This window comes from Labeo rohita, chromosome 10, assembly GCF_022985175.1.
Source record: "Labeo rohita strain BAU-BD-2019 chromosome 10, IGBB_LRoh.1.0, whole genome shotgun sequence".
NCBI lineage: Eukaryota > Metazoa > Chordata > Actinopteri > Cypriniformes > Cyprinidae > Labeo > Labeo rohita.
In genome coordinates, this window is record NC_066878.1 from 23,986,781 (window position 1) to 24,007,462 (window position 20,682).

A 20,682-nucleotide genomic window follows, 5' to 3' on the forward strand; every position below is an offset into this window, starting at 1 on the left:
CTCAACTTCAAAATCGTCCTATATCGCTGTTTTGCGTTTTTTAATAAGGGTGTTTGATCTTCTTTGCATGTTCACTTTGCAAAGTCGTTACTTCTGCCGCAATGTAGGATTCTCCTTTAATTGGGAAGGGGTCTGGACATTTTTGGTTTTGTTCAACGCTTGATCTTAAATTTTTGAACTGTGTGGTCTAGATTCTGTTTTGCAGTGATTCCTTGGAACCTTGGATTTGAAAAAAATCCCAAACCTAGCAGCAGTTACCGACTGGATTTTTGATTTTTTTTTAAAACCTCAGAAATTACCTCATGAACAGGTGCTTAACAATGCTTTAGCATATTGAAATTACTTGGTATATGCTGTTGTCGTCTTACTGTTAACATACCTAAACAGTTTGGAGACAATGCCGCCTACTGGTCCGGAAATCTCAATAAAAATTGAAATAATGTGAATAATCGCAGTAGGCATGTCAAGTCGTGAGAGTGGTCCCTTCAGATTTCTACAGCCCAGAGTTTCAAGCTAATTCACTAATGAAGTCAACTGTGAAGACAAATGCGGCTGAATCTTGGCAATGCCTTTGCATATTAAAGTGACCTTGGGACCATGCCACAAGTGTGGCTTTTCCCTTTTCACCAAAATAGTGCCTTCTAAGAAACAGTCACTGACAATAACATAACTGACTACACAACCAAGAGCACTGGGGTGGAACATTAGGGTAATTTCAAGGGCTGGAACAGACGGGCCCGAACAGGGGTGTCAGAGCGCAATTGATCCAACGGAGATTGTTTGCACTTCTCAGCCGTTCCACAGGATCTATAAGGGGTGCAGAGGAGCCAAGAGCAATATACAGTCACAAGGCCTGTAATTTCTACTGTCACCCCTGTTGCCAACAAACAAACACAGCACGCAGTCTTTGTTTGCGAGTCTTATGAGTTATAAGAACATTATTGTCTTGGAATAACATGCACAAAAATGTTAGGTGCATCTTTCATTTTTGTGGTGTTTAAGGTTCTTTAAATGTGAAATAGTTATCATCTAAGTGGTGCAGCCAAATTTGGCACAACTCTTTTTGGTTGCTTTGGTTATTTTGCTTTAGTAATTGTTTAGTCTTGCCCTGTCCGGTGTAAATCAGGGTGAACTTTGCAGCACTAATTGTAAATATTAAAAGTGCATCATAGGAAGGACATTTCTAAAGGCCCTTGTCAAAAAGGTTGCAAAATCACTTTGAAGGCTCTTCTCCTGCGAACTACAGTTAACTTGAACTTCTTGTTAGACATACGCTCTGGTTTGTTTGGCAAAAACATAAGAAGAACTCCTAAAAGTCAGGCATGTTGGTGGTAGTGTGATGGTCTGGCGATGCTTCTCCAGGAGAATCTGAAGTCAAGTCCTAGGCTTTGCTTTGTGTCAGTCTTTCCAAATTAAATTGTTGTTGCTCTGAGAACTTGGTAGCACTTTCTTGGTTTAAGGCAAGCAGGTAATGGTTGCTAGTTAGGGGCACTTGTGAACTTTTGGCACTGTAGTTGCTACTCAATAGCTGTAAATATCTGGCTCATTTTAAAAAAGAAATTGCTGCCTGCAGTTTCATTTCATGTTGTATTGGGAAATCATGGACAAGTGCCAATGAAATAACACTTGTATCATCAGATCCAATCTGTGTTTTAATTGTTTGTCATCACTTCTGGTCTGGCAGTGGTTTGATATGCCAAGTATTGCTCTGTGTCTGTTGTGCAGAAGTGCAGAGCCCTATTTTATTAGACGTTTTATTCAAATGGAAAAGTGCAGTCAGTTTACATAAATGGCAGTCGATTTCTTGGTTATATACGTACAGAAACAGTCATTTATAGCTAGCTTTGTTTATTTCTCATCTTGCTGAAATACTCTGTCTCCATCATCATTTATCTGGATTTTTATAGGGTTTCCTAGAGTGTGTGAAGACTGAGTGCTAAATATAGAGAGGGAGAATGAAATAGCCTGTAGTAATGTGGAGTTGAAATGAGGGTGAAATGAATTGTTTTCTGATTTGAAATATGTTGATGGTTTATTTTGTGGGTTGGTAAATCTCATCTGCCTTTTAATGGTGTGATTCAGCTGGAGTAAGTGGATGGGAACTTCTAAAAGGGTCATTTATATACCGAGACAGGAGACGCTGCTGTGAGACTGTCTGCCCGTTCTGACTAACTTGACTTGTTTCACTGTTTATTCATGTTTTTCAGATTTTCTTTTGAAGAAAATCTTTTGTGTGATCCTACTTTACATAAAGAGAATCTTTGAGCGTTTCTAATGCCTCCTGACACTCGACTAATGTCGCAAACAAATAGTGGTCTCAGGCTTCAAACATTACAGCAAGCCGAGGTAAATGGCTGCTGTTGCGATTGTTAGTTTCCTAGCAACGTTCTTTTCCATGACTGACAGAAGCTCCAACCTTCAGGACGGAGTCCGGCGGAGTGTTTGCGTTTAATCGAGAACGTAGCAGTGCAACTGTAATCTTTGTCAAAAACCCATCAGGCATCTTCTCAGCTGTTAACGTGACAATATTAGAGTGTGTGAACATGTGAAGGGCCAGTTTAGTGGCACGTTTCAAGTTACAGACCCAACTTAATGTGTCCTCTGATAGTCATGCCACTGTCCACATGATTACAACTGTTCGTCTTTAATCAAACAGTCCATCTGCTGTACAAAAGAAGGAGACGGTGTGTGAAGAACAGATCTAAAATTAAGTCATCACGTGCACTACCTTTCAAAAATCTCTTCTGCTGACTAAGGCTGCAAATATTTGATTAAAAATCCAGTACACACAGTAATATTGTGTACAGTGTAAATTGCAGCAGACTTTTGTAAATAAGGTGCTGTCTATAATATAGTACTGTAATTAGTAACACTTGTCACTATTGGGACAAATTGTCATTATTAACTAGTTGTTGAAAAGCATGCCTATTACAAATGGCAGTCTATTACTATTTATAAAGCACATATGTGACCCTGGACCTCAAAACCAGTCATAAGGATAAAATTTTTGAAATTGAGATTTATAGATCATCTAAAAGCTGAATAAATAAGTTTTCAATAGATGTATGGTTTGTAATAACAGGACAATATTTGGTTGAAATACAACTATATGAATATCTGGAATCTGAGGGTGCAAAAAAAAAAAAAAAAAAAATCGCCTTTAAAGTTGTCCAATTGAAGTTCTTAGCTATGCATATTACTAATCAAAAATTAGGTTTTGATAAATTTACGGTAGGAAATTTACAAAAAATCTTCATGGAACATCCTAATGATTTTTGGCATAAAAGAAAAATCTGTAATTTTGACCCATGCAATGTATTTTTAGCTATTTCTACAAATATACCCATGCTACTTAAGACTTAAGTTTTGTGGTCCAGGGTCACGTATGTGTAGCCAATAATACATTGTATGGGTCAAAATTATCATTTTTTCTTTTATATTAAGTAAAGATCGTGTTCCATGAAGATATTTTGTAAAGTTCCTACCGTAAATATATCAAAACTTCATATTTGATTAGTAATATGCATTGCTAAGAACTTAATTTGGACAACTTTAAAGGTGATTTTCTCAATATTTAGATTTTTTTTTTTGCACCCTCAGATATCAGATTTTCAAATAGTTGTTTCCCGGCCAATTATTGTCCTGTTATAACAAACCATACATCAGTGGTACATCAATGCATAAATCCCAATTTCAAAAAATTGACACTTTTGACTGGTTTTGTGATACCTTATTCTTATTAAGAGTTTATTGAGGCAAACTTCATAGTTAATAGTGAGAATTGGACCTTTAAAATAAATTGTGATCAAGCAATCTGTCAGACTCATTTTATGTAATGTATTCTTACTATGTTTTAATTACTTTTAGATTACTTTGGACCTAACGTGCTTATAACAGATTTGAATGTGATTGTTGTGTACCATATTGATTTAAAAAATGAAAAAGGAAATATAATATAATTACAAGTACTTCATTTTTGAAGTCTAATTACGTAATCCAGATTACATGTAATCAGAAACTACTGAGCAGGTTGGACAGGTGTCTGGTTATTAAAAAACAAGCGTGAATGCCCGCCAAAATACCTTCAAGATGGATGGCATCACCTTCACTCAAGGAGATTTTTAGGAACTCTGCCATCCATACATGAGTGAACAGTAATGGGTGGCATGCATGGATGCAGTGACTGTGAAACGAACTGCCATATGGGATGAAGATAGCAGCATCACAGAAGTGAATTTAGTAATAGTTGCATATAGAGCAAAATATAAACATAAATGTGATTTTGTATAATCTGGAGTGCGCATACCAAATCATAAATCATGATCGATTAAAATGCATGAATTGCCTTTTAGCTGTCATGCAAAAGAGACAATTTGTAACAAATGACATTTAGATGAAATGTGCTGATTATTCCTGCTTTTTTATTTTCACAAATGTCAGGCGGCCAGATAATAACAGATGTGCGTTATGAGTCAGTGGTCAGTGTGTTTGTGCGGGGATTCCTGCAGTGATGTTGAATGACTGCAGACTCTCCCACACATCAGCCCATCAGTCTCTTACATAAATGTGTTTCCACAGCTCAAACACTTGCATTTAACAGAACCTGTTCAGACTCTCACTCACGTACTTCATACATTGTCAGGTCTGTGGAAGAGTTGCCATGCATGAAGGTTGATAGGATGTGTGTGTGTGTGTGTGTTTTTTAGTGATGGAGATGAGCTGAAGAAGTCTCTGTCTGAGCTGGCGGATAAGAACCATCACTCTCATACTAAGAGCTTCAGTCGCATCAGCAGCGGCAGTAACCCGTTCCTGGACATTGCCCATGACCCCAACGCTGCTGTCTACAAAACTGGCTTCCTGGCCCGCAAAATCCACGCTGACATGGACGGAAAGAAAAGTAAGATTTAGGTCCTGAAGTTATCATGTGAAACATCTCGTTTTGAGTGAAAAATGTATGTGATCCAGCAGCCATGCAGCATGATTTTAAAACAGTAATGAAAAATACTGTGAAACTGTATTGTTTAATTGGCGGTAATGCTTAAAGCTAAAATACTGTGATTTTTTTCAAAATTGAAAACATAACAATAATAAAAAGCAGTTTTCAGCTAAAGATTTAACTGGTGAGGTCATTCAAATGGTCTTTTCTATTGTATTAATTTTTAGTGTGATTTAAAAGCTTTTTTCATAAGCACTTTATATTTATGACTCTTCATAGTCGAAGCTTCTGGGTGTGCAGGGAATGATGGGAAAGAACATTAAATAAACGCTGTGTAATGTGAACGAGGATAAAACAGGTGTGATTCAGTGCTTTGGCAAGCACGTATGGTGAAATGGGAATTTGGCCGTAGTCTCTCATATATTATGTCCACTTATTTTTCCTTCCTAATGAGATTCTAGAGTCACTAGAAAACCCGCTGAGCTGTTTGTGTCTGTTTAAAGAGACGTACCGATTACAGCTCATCCTGCGGAAAAATCTCAAAGACTGACAGTTGATATGATCAAAACTGATTTTATAAGAAAGTTCAAAAGGATGCTTTCATGAACTATAAAAAATTCTGTTTTTGAATTTATACACACTACCATTCACAAGTTTTGGGTCAGTAAGATATTGAAAGAAATGAATAGTTTTATTCAGCAAGGATGCATTAAAGGAGAAGTCCACTTCCAGAACAACGATTTACAAATAATGTACTCACCCCCTTGTCATCCAAGATGTTCATGTCTTTCTGTCTTCAGTCGTAAAGAAATTATGTTTTTTGAGGAAAACATTTCAGGATTTTTCTTCATATATATGATTTGATTGGTGCCCCGATTTTGAACTTTCAAAATTTAGTTTAAATGCAGCTTCAAAGGCTCTAAACGATCCCAGCCGAGGAAGAAGGGTCTTAGTGAAACGATCTGTCATTTTTTTTTCAGAAAATTTCTATACTTTTTAAGCACAAAAGCTTGTGTAGCACAGGCTCTGGGATGCGCGTCCACGACGCTACGTACTATTGAATCACGTCAAAAGGTCATGTGGAATGTAGGCGGAACTACAGACCCAGTGTTTACAAAGCGAACACACAAAAACTTGAAAGTAAGTCAAACGCTGTTTACAAACAAAAAGGTACAACGATGTGGGACGATTCTAAAGTTGTAGGAGAAAATAAGATGGAGTTTTTCGCCATACTCTACCTTTTTGAGCCGGAGTACACAGATGATGAACTTAGACGTGATTTGTAGCCTGTGCTACACAAGCTTTTGTGCTTAAAAAGTATACAAATTTTTATTTTTAGAAAAAAATGACAGATTATTTTGCTAGATTAGACCTTTCTTCCTTGGCTGGGATCATTTAGAGCCCTTTGAAGCTGCATTTAAACTACATTTTGGAAGTTCAAAATCGGACCCCAATGAAGTCCATTATATGGAGAAAAATCCTGAAATGTTGGATGACAAGTAAGTGAGTAAATTATTTGTAAATTGTTGTTCTGGAAGTGGAGTTTTCCTTTAAATTACTCAAAAGTGTCAGTAAAGACATAATTTTACAAATATTTAATGTTCTTTTAAACTTCATATTTCTCAAAGAATCTTGAAAGGAAAGCAGCACTGTTTTCAATATTGATAATAATCAGAAATGTTTCTTGAGCAGCAAATCAGCATTTTAGAATGATTTTTAAAGGACCATGTGACTCTGAAGACAGGACAGGGTTTCCACGGGTCTTAAAAAAGTCTTAAAAAGTCTTAAATCACTTTTCCGTGAGTTAAGGCCCTAAAAAAGGTCTTAAATCAGAGCAGCAAGTCTTAAATTCATATGATCGTGGCATTAATTTTCGTGAGGGATTGTTTCCTCATCTGTTTCATTTTAAAGTAAAGCGAAAGTGTAATTTCTGTGCTACATGGCTTTGGTCGCTCAATAGTTTTACAAATATTTTGGATTTTGAAAAGCCTGTTGACTTCTGCCATTTATCTAAGGTGATAGTGGAAGGTTCCACAGTGTTTGCTGATTTTTATTTACTTAAACTGTGCTTCCAAGCTTTCTTATTCGTTTTGCCAATAAATGTTCTACGTTTCTTATTTATTTGGTTACACAGTGTTTACTGATTTTCAGTTTTGTATACCTATTTAAACTTTGTGTAAATACTTTGTGTTTATATTAGGCATATAATATGATGTATTTTTATTTGTTTTGTTAATAGAAGTTTGTTACGTTAATGCTGTAAATTTAAACGTGAAAGTAAAATGCACACGCTTTTACAAGCTACTTAAAACAGAAGGAAAGTGAAGAAAAGAGGGAAACTCAAATAAACTAAAAACAAACAACTGCTTGATGCCGAATTGCCGCTAATTTTAAAGTGAAAGTAAAACTATACTTAGAGGACATATTGCTGTGTTGTATTCCCTTCTTTTTTTCCCCCATAAATATTCTTTAGTTGGTCTTAAAAAAGGTCTTTAAAAAAAGTCTTTAAAAAAAGTCTTAAATTTCCCCTCATAAAACCTGCAGAAACCCTGCTGGAGTAACGATGCAGCTTTAACATCATAGGAATAAATTGCATTTTAAAATATAAATTAAAATAGAAGATTTATTTTACATTTTAATAATACTTCATGACATTACTGTTTTTACTGCATCTTTGACCAAATAATCCAAACAATCCTTGGTTAACAGAAGAGACTTCTTTCAAAAACATTATTTAAAAAAATTTAAAAAATTAAAATTGCTGACCGCAAACCACAACATACAGTATCTTATGCGAAGTGAAGCGAAGTGGATACCTTCTACCCTCCACCGCTTTGTGATTAACTGTCCAGCTCTGCAGAAGACGTGCCAACATGAGTTTAGTCTCCAATACCAGTCATGCCAGTGCGGTCTAATGAGCGTGTCCATGGGTGTATTACAGTCCAGATAAAAACAGCAGGGCTTTAGTGATCTGATGCATCACATGCTGAGAGCATTCAGGCCAGGGTCCCAGAGGTGCCATCAGCGCACTACTGAGAACTCAGTTTGTATGGGGTGTAAAGGATTTGGATGCTTCCCAAAGCTCCTACTGTATAGCACAGCCGTAAATAAAGCTGTTCTACAGAGACACTATGAAGAGAATCTTTTGACAGTAGAAATGTAAGCAATGCCCTTCAGAGGTGGAACAGACTGCTGAAGTGTTTGACTCCAAAAGGAAACGGTCACCCTGTGATTTACCCTTCATAACAGTATGGAAGATACCTGTAATGATATGTTTTTATTTGTTCCCTTTACAGTTTTTGTCACTATGAACTGTCATTGAGTGGCAAAGAGTAATATATAATTGCGAAATTCTATTTCTTTTATTTGTATTCTCTAGCACCAAGGGGGAAACGAGGCTGGAAAACCTTCTATGCTGTTCTCAAAGGCATGATCCTCTATTTGCAAAAGGTTTGTTTATTCGCTCTTTCATTTTGCCCTTTCACACTGCTGATGAATCAAATTTCCATCATTTCCCACAAACATCAATAATAATTCAATTTCTCCTCCTGGAGGTTCAGATGTGAGAGGTAATCACACTCACATATTTATTTCAGGTCTGACAAACCTTTTTAGAGCTCGTCAAAGAAAGAAGCCTCTCAGCGTCTCCCGTTCTCCATTACAATAGTTTATTTATGTGCTCCATTTGAACGTGCATTAGTTGCTTAGCTGTGCAGTCATGCAAAAGTCACATGCATGAAATATTGGTGCATAAAAGGCCGTAGATGTGCATGTAGTTTTGTGCTGTGACTGATTGTATCCACAGCCGCAGGTTTCCATGGCATTAAAGATAACGATGTGCCATTTACCCATGTGCAGCAATCACACCAAATGACTTTCATCAGAGAAACAGGAGAAATGTTGGATGGCTTTTTCATTGTCATTTCAAACTGATTTTTTTGTATTTTGCTACAAACTCAGTGTAATGTTTTCTGACTATTAAATGCAGGTTAATTGTAATTAAATAATGATGAAGGGAATTGTGTGGCACCAAATGTATATACACAGTTCAGTGTCCCAAAGTTTTGCTAGATGCGTGAATCCAAGCAAAAAATCTGAAAAGTAGAAAAAAAGACCTGCACACAACGAACAGGGCAAAGGCTCTCCAACTGTTTATTTGTTTTGCTTCATTAGAGGCTACATAAAAATTGTGAAGTGCTGTAAAGTCCAAAATGCAAAGCAAAATGTTTGAGATCAACTCTTCATCAGTACCAAATAATTGCAGATACACCTGCATCAATTTAAAATGCACACATGTGCAGACACAAAATATTTAAGGCATTATCACAGATAATTATGATATTAACATGCGACTATAACCTGTTTGTAGCCTATATATATGTGAAAAACCCAAATACATCTTTGAAACGTTTTTAGATCTAAAAAATACAGGTTACATCAATAAATAACCTTAATTATATAAATGTAGGTCCCACTTTATACTAGGCAGCCTTAACTACTGTGTATGTACCTTTAAAATAATAATTTGATACAATGCACTTATTGTGTATATACATGTTTTTACATTGTATTATATTTTTAAAAATACCTGCATGTAATTACATCTGTAATTAATTTCTGTAATGACATTTATAATTACACTGTTGACCCATCCCTTACACTTTAACCCACCCTTAAACCTACCCATACCACCTAACCTGTCCCTAACATTACCTGACATTACCTGACTGTTTTGCAATACAGTATGAACACAATAAGTACATTGTACTTATTTTTTGATGTAAGTACATAGTAGTTAAGGCCACCTAAAATAAAGTGAGGCCTAAATGTATATAATTCTGTAAATATACATCAAATATACATACAAATGATAAATCTTCTCTCAAAATCTATGTAAAACATAAGGACAAAAAACATAATCCATGTACAAAAAATGTATCAAAATAATTCACAAAAAGCATTTCATAACTAGTTCTTTATGCCTAAAATATACGACTTGAGACTGAATATCCATTTACATTCTCTTTGTAGAAGTTTATGTTATCCTCGATGCTGTGATATCTGTTCCCTAACAACAAAATTCAAATCACATTTGCATATGAACGTAACAAATTGCCTGATGTAGTATATATACATTTTTTCTATGTATATGATCATAAGCAGCATATTTGAGACAAGGTTAAAAGCCTACTTTACTGCCTATGCGTCTATCCATCTTAACCAAAAAATCTCTTACGTTTTTTGCTCTGTAGTCCGAAAAAAAAGAGGAGGATCAGCAAAAAGAATTGTGCACACAGGATCACTAATCAAAATATGCCAAAGCTTTCTAATTAAATCCATTGATCTCCCGACTGTGTGCTGAATGTGTTGTATAGACTACAGAATAAGACTTAGATTTATCTGATCTATATGATGCATCCTGTACTTTCTCTAGTGCTTCCTCCTTTCTTTAAATGAGTAGGATGAGCACTTGTGGCATGAAGAATACTGTTTTTATCAGTAGGCTTAGTGAATAAAGTAGTTGCCGAAGACCCTGATATTAATAGGGTCCTATAGCATCAAGGAAGAATACAGAATGAGAGTCAATTTCTACATGAAACGATCGAATCATATCAATATACTATATTATTTAAACAACAGAATCCTCCAACATATTCCAACACTTCATCCACATATCTTTTCCTCATAATAATGTTGTTCACAAAAGGATGATTATTATCTCTCCTCCAAATATCCCATCAACAAACCAGCATAATCAGGGAAGAATTTTGAGCATGGCAGCGCCTTGTTTTTGGAGATAATATCACCCTCAAACAAAACAAAAAAAAATTCCCCAAAAGCAATGTAATCAAATAAAAAATAAATTCAGAAAATTATAACCAAACACTTTACATGTGTTTTATTATCTTAGTCACTACATGAAAATAAATACAATTTTTTAAAGAACAACAAACAATTATTAAATAACAATGGTTTAAAAGGTTCAAGGTAAAACATTTATTTTAACATTTTCATAAAGTGCTTTTTTTTAAGTGTGCTGGGAAACAGTCATGAAAGTGTACTCTCAAAGTACAAAGTGGCCTTTTATTGTTTTTATTAAAGGGGTCCTATTATGCTCTTTTACAATGTCTTGATGTTGTTTTGGAGGTGTACTAGAACATGCTCTCATGCTTGGTGGTTTGAAAAACGCATTATTTTTCACATAATTTACATTATTAAAATACCTTTCTCCCAGCCTGGCACAAATGGCTTGATTATTTCCGGGTTTAATGAAGGCCCGCCTTCCAAAAATGAAATGTGTTGTGATTGGCGAACAGCTTAGACAGTGTTTCAGTACTGCCACGGCCTTTGACAAAGAAGCAAGTTCCATGTACAACTGTTAGCGCAAGCTAGATTAAAGCAATTCTTACATTTTATATGGACATTTTTCTTACAAAAACGCATTGATTCGCTACAGGAGGCCTTTATTGAGCCTCTGGAGCCGTGTGAGGCACTTTTTATTATGGATGGGTGCGCTTTATTGGATTTGTTTTGGACTGATGAACAGAAACACCCGTCTATACCGTTCTAAAGCTTGGGAATGCCAGGATAAATTTTAATATAACTCCGATTGCATTCGTCTGAGTACATAGTACAGCTCCGACGCGGTAACTCTAGTCACTGCTTGTTTATTCCTGCCGCGCTGTGGCTCGTTGAAGTGTTTCAGATGCTGCTCTCCGCGCTGCATCGCTAAAGTTAGGCTAATCCCCCACCTCATCCCCACCCACCCCTAACCATTCGAATTTCTGTAGGCGTGATTTATTTTAATGATATTCTAATGGCCTGCATTGTAACATCATAACATGCAAAACAAATGCTATAGTCCAAAGAAGCTTGTTGAATATACCTGTAACATATGAAGTTCACTACAAGAACACATTTAAAACAATTAAGCACAATTTTTTTCACAAGCCTATATCCATGATTTGAGTGGGATTTATTGTGTGATCATGATCTGTGTATTTATTTTTTAAAATTCCTTCAGACATAGCAATAATGGCATTACTGTGAATTCTTTTGGCCACAATAAATGTGTAGAGAAAATCTGATATTATGACAGCAATAGATCCTGTTATAATCAGTGGTTGAGCATACACTTACATGTATGTTTGCGGTGTATTAAATCTCTCTGAGAACTCAGTGTCTGAATTCATCCCCTTTCACGAAGCACCACTACAGTCAGGTTAAATTGCCTGTTTTCTCAAATACACAGTTAACAAGCTCAGATTGGTAGTGTTTGGTATCGACATAACACTAAGAAACAATATATGAATCTGAATTGATTCTGAATGACATGACCCTAAACCAGCCTAATAACCATTGAACACTCTACTAAAATACTGAAAGTGTTTCCTGCACCACTGAATATACAACAACAGCAATGATCTCACTAATGAGACAAACCTCACAACTTTCTATTTTGTTAGCTCTGCAAAAGTCATAAACTTTACAGATATAATAAAAGCCTTTGGGAAATGAAAAATCTTTAGCAAACTAGAATCTGAACCAGATTTGTTAAATTCCTTGGTTTCCCATCCCTGTCGATGTTCATGATTTGTTCTGTGTGTGGTTGCTTCCGCAGGATGAGTATAAGCCGGAGAAGGCCCTATCAGAGGACGATCTGAAGAACGCCATCAGCGTGCATCATGCTCTTGCCATCAAGGCTATGGACTATGAGAAGAAACCCAATGTGCTCAAACTCAAGACCGCTGACTGGAGAGTGTTCCTCTTCCAGGCCCAGTAAGAGAACCAGACACCAGCACATTGAGAAACAGACCTGAACTCCAAATCTAATTTCATGCTTCAGTTCAAGCTCAATTAAAGCTCCTTTATCTCTTCCATTGGTCTGCCCACAGACCTTTTATTTCTTCGTAAGGCTGACTGGTCTCATCCTGTGAGTTTGCACAACTGTAGCGTCGCCTTTCTCCTATGAACATGTACAATCTCTTCTCTATAGGAGCCCTGAGGAAATGGAGTCCTGGATTAGAATAATCAACTCGGTGGCGGCCATGTTTTCCGCCCCGTCTTTCCCCGCTGCCATCGGCTCTCAGAAAAAATTCAGCCGTCCGCTGCTGCCGGCGACCACCACCCGAATGTCTCAGGTGGGTTTGAAGAGTGAAGTGAAATGTTGTGTCCATCTGAAGCCTTTGATGACTGTTGGTCATTTGATGTGCCTGATGTGTTACAGGAAGAGCAGCTCAAGTCCCACGAGGCCAAGCTGAAGCACGTCTCTACAGAATTAGCCGAACACAGATCCTACCCGCCGGATAAGAAGGTCAAAGCCAAAGAGATCGATGAGTACCGCTTGAAAGAGCACTACCTGGAATTTGAGGTAGACGCCTTTGCCTTTTATGATGCAAGAGACACAATTAAGTAGATCGTTTGCTCTGGTTTAACTTGGCTGTATTTTCCCCCCTCGCTTCAGCGTACGCTGACACACAGGGAGTCATTGTCTTTCACGTTCCTCATCTAGACTGTCAGGGATGAGCTTGCCTAGAATTGATGGAAATGCCTTTCCTCAAGCCGTTTTATTTTCTGGCTTTGATTGATGGTTAAGGTCAGAGCAGAGGAATAAAACAGAACACGTGTCATACTTACTTTTGCTTTCACATTAAACAGTGCTTTGCTTCTTCTAATTTTTAATGAATTCAGACATAAGCAGTCTTAATGCATAACTAATAAATAATATAGGAACTCTTCACAAATACAAATGAATACAAATGGTGTCCAAGTACTTTTTCAGTTGTTTATCTAATTAGTGTAGCTGTATGATTTATGCATTGAAAATAAGAGATACTCTGGTGGACCTTGCACTTAAACTTTAAATAATCTTGAATCAAATTATCTTTAGTATTTACACAAATTAGGCACATCTGTTATCAAGATTTTTATAAAAATGGTCTAACAAACTCTTTATCTGTAACTCTAAATATGCAATGCTGTTACTCATTACATTTTTTATTTAGTTGTTTTTTTATTTTAGTAAATATTTTATGTTTGTATGTATTATATTATTTTTATGTTAAATTTTATGCTGCAAAATAACAAAAACATAAAGGTATCAAATCAACAGCATTCTGACTTTTGAAAATAAAGCAGCTTGGATAGTAACATATTTATTATATTTGGAAACAGAAAGGATTAGATATAGAATTGCGATATAGCTTAATGTGACAATTAAACTTCATACGGCTATTATTTTCTTAAATAAACGTAACATAAACAGTGCTGGACTTTTCAAAGTCAGGTGATGCACTGATTTGTGTAGTGCCATTACCTAAGACACGGCTATATTTCTGCCGTTCCAAAAGCGCCACCTGCTGGCAGAAAATGAATTTGCATTTTCAATAATTCCTGCTCTTTTTGTTCAGATCAGTGTGAAAATTAACCAATGTTTTTACATTGCAAACATGCAGAGTTGTAAATGTGAACTGGTTAATCGACAAGAATATATTTATAATCGGGCTGTCTAACGATTAATCGCAATTAATTGAATACAAAATAAAAGTTTGAGTTTGCCTAATATATGTGTGTGTACTGTGTATAATTATCATGTATGTATAAATACACACAAATTAAATATATATTTAAGAGAAATATATATTAATTATATAAAAATTATAATAAATAAACATAGTTGTAACCATTTCTTTAATATATACATGAATGTGTGTGTATTTATATATGTATAATAATTACACACAGTACACATACATATATTAGGCAAACTCAAACTTTTATTTTGTATGTTTGACCGCCCTAATTTACGTGTCATTTAATTCATATAATAAAACATTTAAAAAAATGTTTTGGTGAAAACCTGAACTGTAAATCATGCTTTTTATAGTTATTCACAGTTTAATATGTTATACAATAGACAATGTCATACCTTGCTCATATTGTATTACTTTTATTAATGCAGGTATAAAAAAAACGGTCCTAAAAAGTCTTAAATTTAAGTTTAAAACTCCTGTAGATACCCTGGTTTAGTTGTATTGGATATCACTATTATAATATGTATAATAGTGTATAAAAACTTCACTTCCTGTCTTACCTACACTGTCTCATCTAAAAAAATTAAAGCATAAAACGCCAAAAATAAATCTTAAAAAAAAAAAAAAGAAGTAGGCTATCAGTACTTCTGTACCACACTGATACTGAAATTTTACTTAATAATACCGGCCTTTCTGCAGAAATGGTACCAATATTATTGTTAGCATAAATAATAAACTGATTTAATTTATTTTTATTTTCAAATGGGTAAAATAATTTAAAATCATTTAAAACTTCCAATATATTTTGTTTATTTTGCTATGCTACTAAAATTGGTTCTGAAAATCATCAGAGCTCATATTGAAGAGCTGATTTTATAGTTAAGTCATGGCCATAAACTGTATGTTTTTAAAGACTTGTTGAGAGAGGAATATATTATTTTAGGGCGTTCTTTATGTCTTTTATTCCTGCCATAATTAAAATAAAAATGTCCTGGAATCCTGGAAAATGATCACCGAAAAAGAGTGGGAACCCTGGTATTGTAATTAAAATCTACAGATGCAAATAGACAAAGTGTAACAAATTAAATGTTTAAATGTGTATTTTGGATGTTGTCTTTCCAGCAACCTGAAGAAGAAGATATGTTATAGAAGCAAAATAGCCTTAAATCCCATATGAAAAAACTGTTTTTGCCTGTCGTGTTTTGCCTTAAATGAGCCACTCACAAGGTGCCATTTGACTCGCTGCCTTTGAAGCTACAGTACGAGCGAGGGCTGTGAGCAGAGCTATTGTTAGAGCTTTCGTCTCGACTGTGTGGTGGCTGATGACATTATAATGGAGTCTAATGGATTTTCTGAATTCTCTCTGAAGGAGAGCCGTTACGAGATGTACGTGAAGCTCCTGAAAGAGGGGGTGAAAGAGCTCCTGACGGCCCGGGACGGCGACGCGGCGCTGAAGAAGTCGCAGTCCAGCCCGTCTCTCAACCAAGAGTCCCAGCCGGCCGCCGCCAAAGTCAAGCGCAACACGTCTGAGCGGAAGGATTACCGGCCCGAAACACCCAAGGTTACATAGGCGGTGTTTCCGCTTCCTGTCAGAGAGCCATTGTATATCACGCGTGACTGTATTTTGATGTAATTTATTTATCTGCCGACAGTTGTATCAGAAAACATTTGTGTAAAATGTAAATTGATCAATTGGTTGGAAGTTGTAAATCTCTAGGTCTCCCTTGACCAGCCGGTGCTTGTGGAGCAAATAGTGTGGTTTTCTTTTTTATTCGTTAGCGTGTAAAGATTTTGTGGTCGCACTTTATTTTACAGTGAATGACTGAGTAATATTAGGTAGGTAACTACAGGGATTAGGTTAGGTTTAGGGTTAGATTCGGCCAACAGGACTGTAAAATAAAGTGCCACTGAGAACATGGCTGTCTCTTGATCGTGCTGTTCCCCTAAATTGCTTTTCCTCCAAGAGAAGTATTTTTTTCAAGTGGACACGTCCACTTACATATGCTAGGCAGTAGATATAGTCTCACTCAGAGCGTTAGCTGTTATTTTAATAGACGAACACACGGCGGATCTGAACTGACAGTAGAGAGAGGGGTCGTTTTTAGGACCCTTCAGGATTTCGGTGCATGGATGCGATGCGGGATTTATCACGATAGCCTTTCGTTTTCGTCGCGGATATAGTCCACTACCGATGTACTAACCACCTACTAACAAACCACCGAATTCTCCATATAATATGTAGTCGCGCGCGTTAATGGATCGTACCAGCATGTCGCAGCAATGGACCGAAACTCTAAATAGATTATTTTCTAACGATGATTTCGAGGTACTTGCTGAGTTCCGGCATTTCAGACTGCAGGATTAGATGGCGTTGGCGTCGACGCCATCGACCGCGCAGTTTGTGCCATTTATTTTTTTATCTGTTTGTTGAAGTAAAGAGTATACTTCTGCTTTTTTCAGTAGTGTAAATGCCAATGCTCCTTTTGTGTATTTTATAATCTTATATATATTTGAATTTTTAATTCTCAGTTCAGAACATTATTGTTGTAAAGATGACAGTAGTATTTATAGTGCACTTTATTAGTTCTTTTGACTCTTTTAGAGAGCTTTATAAAGGGTAGTGATATGTTACTTCATTATACAGGTTTTTCAAGCATAACCAAATCTGTGGTTGATTTTATTGAAGGTACACAGCCGAAGGTACATTTTCACTCGTGTAAAGTCGTGTTAGTTCGTCTGTGCTCGTGTATTTTTGCCGTCACGTTTAGGTTGTTCGAATACAGAGGCTTCTATTAGAATTGAGAACATTTTGGTTCTGAATTGTCGCTTTTCGTGATGCTGACCTTGAATCTAAGATGTCATTTTCATTACAGAAAAAAAAAAAAACGACGACGTGAACACTATATGAACGTTCGACAGTGTTTTTGCACACCAACAAAGCCGGATCTATTATTTTAGAGCTTTTGAAGGTTTAAAAGGAATCTATACGAGAAGCTTTTCACATTTACAGATATTAGTCCCTTCAATCTATGACATTTTGTTTACTTGAAGTATTTTTAAAGACACTTTATTATTTTATGATAGAATTTGACAAATAGAAAGGATTTGTTCATATCTACGCTGTTTTTGTTATTACAAGCTCTTTCAGCAGACTTTAAATTTGTTGCTGCGTCTTGTTTTTCATGTTTTATTTTCTCGCTGTGAAATTGCCGGACGTGTTATTTCTCTTGTCCAGTTCTGAACACAGAAGCACTTAGATAATGTTTATTTTTATTTATTTGTTGCTACTTTTAGAACAAAAGTCGCATTGCTTTTAAGCAGTATATACAGTACACACTTAGTAATGAATACTACAACTCTGTCATCAGTATGAATGGTGATATGAAGAGATCGACTCTTCCTTTTATGTGCTACTATGTTCACCGCTTTTCCAGACCAAATAGTTTCCTGTGACATGTAACTCCAGCACTAACCCTTTAACAGTGCACGTCCTACACAGACTTAGTATTTTCAAATAGTAATTCCATTTGTTATTATTTCACATAGGATGCAGAGAACGGTTTAAACAAAAAAATAGGACGTGTAAGAAAGATAGGGGCATGCAAGTGCACTTTAGGGTTTCAAAATAAAAACAATAACAACTAATGAAAATCCATCCGAAAGTGAGGCTTGCATAATTTCAAGCAGTTGCGAGGTCTGAAATGTCTTTCTTTGTCATGATAATATTTTGACTGGAACGCTCACTTTTTGTTTGTAAATCTCCTGGGTGCAAACTGCTCATGTTTACCATGATGTATGCCACAACACTCAACTTGATCGTAAAGTTTTTCTCCATCAAGACTCCAGCCTTGTCATCTTTGTCTGTTTACTTTTACAAACCCTGTAATGTATGATCTCCTATCAAAATGCAATTGTGTGAGTACTGAAGGAGAGCAGCTGGTTTTAATGCGCCTTAGCCATCAGTTGGACCGTTTGGTGTCCAAACTCAGATATCGTGAATACCTTTTTTTAGCTGTGATCCTGTACTACTCCTTTAAATCTGTAAATGTTGTTAAATATGCCTGTTGCCCTGTGTTCAGAAGACTGGATGTGTTGGTTGTGATCTCTTGGCACGAGCGTGTCTTACGCCTGCCCGCAAAGATCAGGGACACAATGTTGGCTTCAGTGAATAAAAAACTGTATTTAATCGTTCATTGCATCTGCACTCATTTTTCATCCACACATCTTAGCTCGAAGTTGATCAAAAAGAGCATTTCATTGCTGAAATGGTTCATGTATAAAACAAACACTTAAAAAATGGGTCATCGCTTAATCAGTGTTAGCCATTATAGGACTATCAGCTGAATCAGTGCAGAACCAATATTATAAAACAAATTAATTCCTCTAACAAAAGCCAACACATTGTAAGTCAGCACATGCAGGTGTTGTTTATATGAGAAGTACCTGTATACAAGAGAGGCAGCAGGACTGCATTAAAAAAGAAAATGACATATACTGCCAACTATTTAATGCTGTTCCATTCATTATGACATTGATATAGCAACTGTTGTTCAGTTATTGTCATTCATAATGTTTTCATATTGTAAGTGAATGCAGAGATGGAGAAAACACATGACAGGTCACAGGTGAAATTGGAACATTTACATGACAGTAATTCAGATGTAGTTTTTGTAAAACATAATACAGGGTTTCCACTGGTCCTTGAAATCCTTGAAAGTTTGTGAATCCGAAAAAAAAATTTCAAGACCCTGGAAGGTTTTTGAAAATAAACATACATACTGTAGATACAGGTTTTTTTTTTATTTTGTGTAAGAAGTTTCCTGTTTTCAATAAAATCCATGCAAAAGTTAATATCAGATCATTATACAGATCAGATCACAGTACAGTACAGGATGTACCGAATATTCTTCAGTTTTATGCAAAACAGAAATACGACAAATAGAATATCAGATCTCTGTCATATGACCAGAAAAAATCTTACAAGGTAACAGAATGTAACCTTGATCTCACTAGAAATGTGTCCCCACATTTATTCCTTGAATTTGAGGGTATTGGACCTGGAAAGTCCTTGAAAGGTCCTTGAATTTGAAGTTAACCAAGGTGTGGGAACCCTGATAATATATAGTGTAACCGATTAGTATTTACAGTGTCGATAAGCTCCAACAGTACCATTTGGTTTTGCACGTCCCTGCTTCAAAAACTTTTAAGAACAAAGCTTATATCTGTTTGTATCTGCAGTAGCTTCACATCCACTGGAAATGAATGTAATAGAGCCTGATTGCTGCTAATGAAGGCGGTGAGGCTGATTACACACCACAGGTTGGACGGAGAAGGTCACATTTGTATACATGAAAGTCAGCCAGCATTATCTCCTGTTTACACTTTGCTCCTGTAGTAGACACTGCCAACTAGCGTTTTGGCAAAGTAGAGTTATAAAGCCAAACAATCACATAGACTACAGTATAGAAGCTCCTGTATGGGTCTGAACAAGTCAAGTCACCTTTATTTATGTAGTGCTTTTATACAGATTGTGTCAAAGTAGCTTTGCAGTATTAAATAGGAAATAGTGTGTCAATAATGCAAAAGGACAACAGTAAACACTCAATTTTCTGGGGATAACGCATTACAAGCAACACGAGTTTTGTAATATTATTACTTTTTTCAAGTAACTAGTAAAGTAACATATTACTTTTTAATTGGCAAGAAAATATCTGAGTTACTTTTCCCCCTCATTTATTGATTAAAAGCTCTCCTGTCCCCATGTTGAGAGAAATCGGGAGTAATAGGTTAGTTCTAGACTAAATGTGAACATGCATTAATTCATCTCACTCACAAAAAACAGATTCAGTGTTCCTCAAAATGAATAAAAACACTGAAAGTTAACTCAGAATATGACGCAAACCTGCAATAATTAAATATGTTAAATAATACAAATATCCTTTATGCATTTAATCCCATTTTATTAACCAATGTATTTGCTGCTGACCTTCGATGATCCAATTCAACCATACTAATAAACAAAAATTACTCAAGATAATCTAACATTTGTTTTCACTGCTAAAAAGTTGACATTTTTCTTCTGTGGTCTACTGTACAGATGTGAAGCCTGAGGCTTTTGATTTGAAAAGGCTTTTACATTTGCCAAAAATAGAACTTTTTATATTAAAAACAAACAAGCAAGTCCTGCCCAGATTTAAAAAGTAACGCAAAATA

The 20,682-nt window shown here is 35.9% G+C and overlaps 1 protein-coding gene across 4 annotated transcripts in view; it reads left to right on the forward strand.

Moving 5' to 3' along the window:
* Positions 1-18,660, forward strand: part of psd3l (pleckstrin and Sec7 domain containing 3, like) — a 118,105-nt gene extending 99,445 nt beyond the window's left edge. For all 4 annotated transcript variants that reach the window (XM_051120335.1, XM_051120337.1, XM_051120338.1 and 1 more), the window contains 6 exons: positions 4,707-4,897; positions 8,316-8,386; positions 12,558-12,715; positions 12,933-13,077; positions 13,164-13,307; positions 15,839-18,660. In XM_051120335.1, the coding sequence (XP_050976292.1) occupies positions 4,707-4,897; positions 8,316-8,386; positions 12,558-12,715; positions 12,933-13,077; positions 13,164-13,307; positions 15,839-16,039 (910 nt within the window). In that variant the 3' untranslated portion in view covers positions 16,040-18,660. The remainder of the gene's footprint in view (positions 1-4,706; positions 4,898-8,315; positions 8,387-12,557; positions 12,716-12,932; positions 13,078-13,163; positions 13,308-15,838) is intronic.
* Positions 18,661-20,682: the final 2,022 nt, after the last annotated feature.